Source organism: Solanum pennellii, chromosome 6 (genome assembly GCF_001406875.1).
Source record: "Solanum pennellii chromosome 6, SPENNV200".
NCBI lineage: Eukaryota > Viridiplantae > Streptophyta > Magnoliopsida > Solanales > Solanaceae > Solanum > Solanum pennellii.
Window position 1 is genome coordinate 41,231,935 of NC_028642.1, and position 9,105 is coordinate 41,241,039.

The 9,105-nt window shown below is 31.6% G+C and overlaps 1 protein-coding gene across 1 annotated transcript; it reads left to right on the forward strand.

Moving 5' to 3' along the window:
- The first annotated feature begins 8,135 nt into the window (after window positions 1–8,135).
- Window positions 8,136–8,834, forward strand: LOC107022322 (protein FAR1-RELATED SEQUENCE 5-like). The gene has a single exon (XM_015222967.1). It carries the CDS (start codon window positions 8,136–8,138, stop codon window positions 8,832–8,834), a length of 699 nt encoding a protein of 232 aa, XP_015078453.1.
- Window positions 8,835–9,105: the final 271 nt, after the last annotated feature.

The following is a 9,105-nucleotide window of genomic DNA, read 5'->3' on the forward strand; positions in this document are numbered from 1 at the left end:
TATATATATATATATATATTTGTAATAAACTATTTGCATGAAGTGACGTCGCTAGGTAAATTTTCTTGCAAGTGAAGCTAAGAACATATACTAAAGTCAAACACGAATGTCTTTCTATGTAGGTAAAATCATTGCTTCTTCTATTCCCATATATATTTATATATATACGACGCTTCACGTGATAAGATGTTGTGTGTTTATTAGAATTTTATGATAAAATTATGTTATATTTATAAGATATTTGTTTTATGTATAGATAACGATTTTAATTTCCTTAATATAGAACTAGAGGTTGATTTAGGCATTTATGGAATTGAACTTTACCCTGAGGTTTAAAGTTTAAAATTTCAAACTTCACGAAATATATTATAAGTTTTCAAACTTTCTTAGTGAAAATGTGAATCCACCAATTATATGACATACTTTCTTTTTTAGTTAATAAAAAATAAGACATATTTCAAACACTTCCATAATAATATTATCAATATTTTACCTATGTTGAATCTTGTTTATTTAATAAAAAATCTATAAGAATATACTATTCTATTTAAAAATTTATTATTTTAAAAAATAATTTTTAAATATTACAAAAAGTCTTTGAATTTCTTAAATTTCATGTCGATTCAAATTATGTAATAACGAGAGGAAGAGTAATTATTTTGTGAAAAAAGGTCATAACCATATCGAAAGGGCAACCATCTAATTTGTTCAAATTTATCTTTATATATACATTTCAACGTGAGGAATGGAATATTTGAAGATAAAAACACACATATTATATACCTTTCTTCTTTTTAGTTTATGTGATCGAGTTTTAGTTTTAAAATTAATTCATTTTAAATTTTTTATTTTATTTTTGATTAATTTAAAGCTTTTATAGAATGACAATTTTAATTTTCTTTTATATATTTATTAAATTTCTTATCATATCAAAATATAACAAACAAATTAAATCAAGAATTATATACTTACAATATGGTTCGTTTCTTGAGATTATCAACTTGTTGGGGTCTCGTATTTCTTATCCACCTTTTTCCCTTTTACTTTTCTTGAGGAGGCTGGTGAGAGTGCACTTGCACAAACAAGTTGCTAATTTCTTTCATATTTAAACAAATTATTTGAGATGATGATTAAAGTTATTGCAATTCGTAGATAAAAGTCTAACAACTTTGTATTATTATTGAAATTTTCTTGGAGATTGATAGCAATTTGAAATTAACAATGCCCCTAAATTATGATCCTATATTTAATTATAAGGAAGATCAATGTACATTGTATCTACCTGGTGGTGAACGAGCGAAAATTGATTTGAGTTAAAATGAATTGGATTAGAATTCACTTATATGAATTTAAATAAAATATGAATTTAGTAAAATATGAATTAATTAAAATGGTCTTAGTCCACTTTAATCTTTTAAGGCAAAAAACTTTAACTTTTATTTCCCACCGCTAAACCAAAATTACCCAATATCTGATCTATTAATTATTAGCTCCTATGTAAACGATAGTTGGTCAATACATGCAAATTATTTTCCACACCAATGACTTGTATATACTAGTATTAATATTTGCTTTAAACTATTAAACCACCGCAAAATTATTTTAAAAAATGAAACCTTGATTTTAAATGGATATTTGACAAATAATAAATGTATCCCAATGATTAAGCATTTGAGGTATCTAATGATCTATATATCTTCAGAAGCTAATTAACCAAAAGGGACATCATACAAATGGAATACGCTTTATGATGGGCATTATGAATTCAACTTAATTCATTTCATCTGGCACGAACTATACGTGTACATGATATACATGTGTGATACGATCACACTTATTTTTATTTACTAACTTTAAATTCTTAATTTGTCTGTAAATAAAAATAATCGTGAACGTGAAAAGATTAATGAGATGTAATGAAACACTCCACGCTTTCTTCTAAGTTGGGATCTAAAATTTTCAAGTTATTATGATCCACTTGACATTAAAAGTAGTATTTGATTAGATTGAGGAAGATTCTATGGAGGAATTTGCTAATTATATACTTATAAAAAAAAAAAAAAGCAGTAGCACCTTGTATGAGATGTGCACTCTTCAACAACATGAGTTTATTTAGGGATGTGGTACAAAATTAAAATATTTTTGAATTTATTCATATTTGATTAATCACTTTCTTTGTGAAAATAAGTTGCTTAAAAACGAGGAAAATAACTTTTTTTAATGAAAGTAAGAAAATCAAAATTTATATGTAACATTCCAATAAGTTTATTATCTTTTCTGCGCTCTATCCAACCCCTGACACCCTTAGGTACCTATGTACCCCCACTCCTTACCTATCTTACCCCCACAATATTTATTTTGCTAGATTATTTGAGTTAATCATTTTTCGTTATTTATCAAACATTAAAATATATATATTTAGAAAACCTACTTATATATATATATAAAATAAAAATTTTGTACCAAACACCCCTTAGTTATATATTTATTTGTTAAGCAACTTAATCAACAAGAGATGGACCAAAAGTTTGAGTTTTTGGCTAAAATCATTCCTGAAATATGACCTAAACTTAAAGTACATTCTTATGTTATATAAGTGAACAAAAAATATCCTTGAACTATCCAAAAAGTTCCAAGATTCATCCTTCAGTCTATTTTTTTTAAAAAAACTCACGCCATCAACAAAAATTTAAATGTATCAAGTCGAATGAGATGTGTACACATAGTTAAGTTAGTCAAATTAAGTGATTTTTTTAAAAATTGAGGATTTAAATCATATTCAGACTAAATATATTCAAATTCTAAAAGTTTCAAAGCTTAAATTTAAGCTTTAAGTCAGCCCATGGTTTTGGTTTACACTCAGAACAAAATGGATTATGTTGCACTCCAAATACATACGAGGAATATATTTAGCACTACCAAAAAAAATAAAATTAACAATGATGTATTCCTTTTCAATATTAAAAAAAAAAAACAAAAAAAAAATCAGGCTTTCATAACACATGACTATTTTATTAAATTTATTTGAAGTCTACATATATAATTTTGAATATTTTTTGGGCGTAGAGACAACGAACACTATCGATTCTCTTAACTTAAATTTTATTATATCAAAGTAAGAACTCGCTTCGGTCTAACAATCTTGATCACACTCTTTACTTGAGCACACACTCTTGTTTGCTCTCTTGCTTACTTTCTTGGTTGCTTTCTTTCTTGCTTGCTTGGTTACAACTCAAATGGACCACCTCCATTTATAAGTGGTGATGGGAGAATCTAGCTAAGGGTTTGCTACTATGTTCTAGAAAGTTCTTCTAACTTCCTATTTCTAAAAATATCTTTTTCTAGAACATCTCTAGACTTTTCTATCTAGAATACTCTTTCTAGAGCTCTTTCTTTATTTCTTTATAACTCTTGAATATTCTAGATTTTTCTTGACTCATCTTAAGTAATAATTAAGTTGGTGATGAATTCTTAAACTCTTCCTCAACATCAACTTAATTTTTACTTTCGTCTGTTGTGAGCGATTCTTGAAACTTTGCAATCATCATGACGTCCATGCCCTTTGAGGATCTCCTCCTTCGTCGGATTATTCTGATTCCTATTCTTTGAAGCTTCTTCAAAGGTAGTAGCCTTTTTCATGTTAACCACCATGGTTAATGTTGCATCTATGTACTTGGTGTTTGGACGCTTCAGTCTTGTAGGCCTCCTCAGTTGTGATTGTGAATCTTCTTGAACTTCTTCTTGCAACTCATCTGGTGTTTCATAAGCTCCAGTTTGGCATAAGCTCTTCTTTTTCTTTTGTGAAGATACCTCCTGGTTAGATTCTATCTTATTTCCTTGATATTCTTTGTTGAGCTTATCTTGCAGCTTTTGCTCAAGGGCTATTGAGTCTGGCAGGGAGACTTTTTGGGACCACCAAGATGACACTTCATCAAATACCACATTTCTTGATACGTATGTACAATTTGTGGTAGGGTCACAACACTTCCATCCTTCTCTTTGTTCGTCATATCCAACAAAGATGCAACGAACAACTTTCTTATCAAACTTGTTGCGGAGATGAATAGGCACGAACACATAGCACACAGAACCAAAAACTCGAAAATGACTTACGGTAGGAATCATCTTTTTAAGTTTTCAAATTGTGAGATGAATATCAATCTTGCTTGCGGCAACCTGTTGGTGATGTAGACAACAGTCTTCATGCATTCTGCCCAAAACCTTGTTGGTACATTCATACTATGCAGCATACTTCTGCATATCTCCGCCAAATGTCCTTTTTTTTCTTTCAGCCACTCCATTTTGTTGTGGCGTATTTGGGCAAGTTAAATGTCATCTAATCATCTTCTCTTTAAGATAATCATTGGACTCTCTTGACATGTATTCTCCCCTATTGTCCGTACGAAGACATTTGATTTTTCTTCCGATATAATTCTCCTCAGTATATTGGAACTCTTTAAACTTCTCAAATACTTCAGATTTCTCTTTTAAGAAGTAAATCCACACATACCTTGAGAAGTCATCAATAAATGTTACCATGTAACAGTAACCGCTGATGGAGGGAGGACTGCTTTACTGGTCCAAACACGTTTGAGTGTATTAGCTCCAATGGCTCATTCGCTTGATACTTTGATTCTCCATAGGGAAGTTGATGTGCTTTCCCATATTGAATCTAGCACATATAATGTCTCCTCTAATCTCAAGCTTGGGAAGACCTTTTAGTTTTGATTTTTGCATCACGATTTGTAGTTTGCTATAGCTCACGTGCCCAAGACGTGCATGCCATAGATCAGTTGTTTCATTATTTCGCGTTTTCTCAACATAAGTTGTCTCCGTTGACATGACGTAGATTAATTCTAATACTCTCCCTTCCATGATTGGTGTGCTTGTAAATTTTAAGTTTTGATATACTTTTACGTCATTTGGTCCAAACAAGACACAGTTTCTAGAATCTGTTTGTTGTGGTACATATAATAGGTTCTTCTTCAGACCTGGAACATGGTAGACATTTTGAAGTTCCACTTGTCTTGAGCTGGATGAAGCACAAACACCGTCTTGCCAATATGAGTTATTGACATTTTTGAATTATTTGCAGTTACCACAACTATACTGTCTTTATATTCACTCATGTTAATGAGCTTTTTCTCATCACCAGTCATGTGATTGGAAAACCCTGAATGAATGATCCAATCATGTTCATAATCAACCAATTTCTCATTCACAGTTGCAAGTGCAATCTCTTCTTTTTTGTTAGGGTGACAGATGACAAGCTCCTTTTGTTAATTAGTTTCTTCAACTGCATAAGAGGTCTCAAAATTCCAAACTTCTTCTTCTTCTTCTTTCTTATTTTGAGTAAAAGTAACTACATTACCTTCAACTTTCTTGTACCAGCAGTCTCTCGCATAATGTCCTCTCTTTCCACAATTGTAGAACTTCCGCGTTTGCCGGTTGTTGAAGCCTTTCGCCTACTTGTTTTGTCGTTGAGTTCTTTGATGATGGATCTCTCGATCTCCCCCTGGCCGTGAGCTTCTCTCAACTTATGTTTTTTGATAGGTTTGCCTTTAGCTGAAGAGCGCCTTATCTTTGTCTTTTATAGTAAGACTTGATAATGGCTTCTCCAAAACTTCTTCATTTGCCGACAAATTTTCCGACTCAGATAAAGTCGGTTCTGTGAACCACCCTCGTGTGGCGTGATTATGCCTTTGTACTCCGGCCTTAGACCATGAACAATAATTCTCCTCATTCTTGTCTCTGTGATAGCATTCTCATGATCTAATTTTCGTATTTCATCATATAAAAATTTTACCTTTGAGAAGTATTGACTGATTGTCATATTCCGTTCAGAGATCGACAAAAGCTCATTTTCAAGCCTTTGTAATCTCACATCATTCTTCTTTGTAAAAATCATTGTCAAGGTGTCCCAAGCTTCTTTGAGTGTCTTGGCATTCTTAATTCGTTGTAGGAACTCATGCTCGATGGTTACAGTGAGAGTATACATGGCCTTTCCAACTTTCACCTTCTACCTTTTTGTTGCTTCAGCATTTGTTGGTGGTGTGGTGTCTGATTCACCAATCATTTCTCATAATTCCTGGTCGAGAAAGTAATAATGCATTTTCGTGCTCCATGATCCATAGTTGCTTGCATTGATCTTCTCAACTCTATTGAGAGTGCTTGCAAAGTCTGTCATTAATAAGTGCCTCACAACTTGTAGCCTCCGATAGTAGTTTGTAGGATCTTCTTTAAGTTCCTGTCTCGCTCTTATAAACCAGACTCTGATACCACTTATTGAATATTTTTATGGCGTGGAGACTACACACATTATCGTTTCTCTCAACTTAAATTTTATTATATCAAAGTAAGAACTCGCTTCGGTCTTACAATCTTGATTACACTTGTTGCTTGCTTCAGCAACACTCTTTACTTGAGCATTCACTCTTGTTTGTTCTCTTGCTTACTTTCTTGGTTGCTTTCTTGCTTGCTTGCTTGGTTACAACTCAAATGGACCACCTCTATTTATAGGTGGTGATGGAAGGATCTAGCTAAGGGTTTTGCTACTATGTTCTAGAATGTTCTTCTAACTTCCTATTTCTAAAACTACCTTTTCTACAACATCTCTAGACTTTTCTATCTAGAATATTCTTTCTAGAGCTCTTCCTTTATTTCTTTATAACTCTTGAATATTCTAGGTTCTTATTGACTTATCTTAAGTATTTTATTTCTTTATAACTCTTGAATATTCTAGGTTCTTCTTGACTTATCTTAAGTGATAATTAAGTTGATGATGAACTCTTAACATATAAAAAAAAAGGGGAAAGTGCAATCAGTTCAATGTAGATATGAAACTTGGAGTTACCTTGATGTATATTAGTGTAACGATCATAAAGTCATTTTAAGGTGGTTAGGGCTATAGATATAGTAGTCATGTTAGAGACCATAATGAAATGAGCTAATAAAAAATTGTATATGGAGAGGTTTTTTTAAATTATTATATTTTGTTTATGTTTATTATCGATGTTTGCAGTATTATGTTGTATTCTGTTAGGAGATGACCTAGACCTCCGTAGGAGGCTCTGTGTAGAAAGTTGAGTGTTGTGATGCTTGTGTATCTGCTTTATGTCGTGATGCCTTTGAGATGGAAAAGTGTTTTAGTGAAATAGAGACGTATCTAGGATTTTGAGATAATGGGAACACTATTACAAAAAGGTTTATTTATATAAATTTGACCGGTTCGACATTTAAGTTTTTAGTACTGTAAATCGTTAAGATTTTAATATTAATATTATACGTCAAAAATTAATTTGTATAAAGTAATTAAAATGCCAAAAATGCTACTAATAACCACTTACAGAGGTGTTATCTAATTTAGAAAGAAAGATAAAACAAGATAAATATACAAAAAAAATCGAGTTGCACCAATCATCATCGCATTATATATTTCAATATTTGTTTAAAAAAATATAATATGTCCACCCTGGTTAAATAGGGGTTTGACAACAGTAAAATAGTACAAATGGAAAAAACTTATCCGCACCGGGTGTATACACCCACTATAGTTAAACTAACCACAGAAGATAAGTTAAAATTTATTAGGGGTCTTCTTTAAATAAAATGTATTAAATCTTTCTTAAAAATAACTAACGTTGAAAGAGCTAGGGTTATTGACAACTTTGTCTTTTTTCCTGCGCATTGTAATTAGGGTTTTTATCAAATTATTCTTTTTTTTCCCTTACATCTTACCCTTTTTCTTGTTGCAACTCACCCTTGTTCTTATTACCCTTTGGTGTCATTGATTCTCCAGATTAAAGAGGAGCCTACACATATCAGGTTAGTCAATTTCCTATCTATCTAAGGATATATATAATGGAAGAATAATTGAGAACAATGCTTGTCAAGTTGAAAACAAAACACTCATCTTTTTGCTTGTGCATATTGAATAAAACGTGTAGTATTTAGTTATATAGAGTCTATGTTCTCGAAATTTTCTTAATTATTAGTTTGATCTTTTAATATCTAATTACATGAACCTGGGTGAATTTAATCATAGATTTATATATTTTTCTCTTTTTGTGTGTGGTTAAACATGTTACAAATGGATTATAAATAAATGATTTCTTCTTCTTTTTTAATAAAACAAAATGTCAACTTTTAAGAAGACGAATAATGTTGAAAGTCATGAAGATTTAGTAGGAGATACTAAAATTGATGAAGAGGAGAAAATTATGGAAAGTTTCATAACCGAATTTGAAGAGAAAATGAAAACTCAAATTATTAAGGACGAGCAAGAAGCTTATAAAATATATTGTCAATATGCACACTCCAAAGGTTTCAGCGTAAGAAAAGATAAACAATACTATTTTACATGTGGTTTGGTGGTTAGAGAAAAACGCTTTGTGTGTTACTGGCACGGTGAAAAAGATGAAAGGCAAAGGAAATCTAGTAAGACATCATGTACTCACATAGACACGCGTTGTCCTGCAATGATAAGTTTTGAGCAACAGCTGCCGAGTAATCCTTTCATGATAGACAGATTTGTTACTGAGCATAACCATGAAATGGCTTCACCAAAGAAAAGACATTTGTTAAGATCTGCTCATTTGATACCGAAAACCAAAGGATTGGTGATTGAAAATATGATTAACGCTGGTATAAAACCGAGAACAACTTATTCTTACTTGACAGAAGAAGCCGGAGGGGATGATGTGTTAGGTTATTCGAAAAAAGATTGTTTTAATTTTATACATCAGTTGATGAAATCAAAGGTGGAAGCCGAAGATGCACAAAGTGTTGTTAACGAATTTAATAATAGTCAAGTGAATGATACACTTTTTTATTGAGATGTTCAACTAGATTCTGAAGGGCGCATGACTAACTTTTTCTGGAGAGATGGTCGATCTAGAATTGACTATGAGTTTTTTGGTGATGTCGTGACTTTTGATACCACATATCGAACAAACAAATATCGTGTGATTTGTGCACCATTTATTGGAATAAACCATTATTGGCAAAATATGATTTTTGGTTGTGCTTTTTTATCTGATGAGTCGGTAGAGTCTTTCAAATGGTTATTCTCGACATTCTTAAAGTCAATGGGAGGTATTATGCCCC

What these genes read in the sequence shown, in the direction of transcription:
- LOC107022322 (XM_015222967.1), top strand. Translation starts at nt 8,136, where the DNA reads ATGTCAACTTTTAAGAAGACGAATAATGTTGAAAGTCATGAAGATTTA.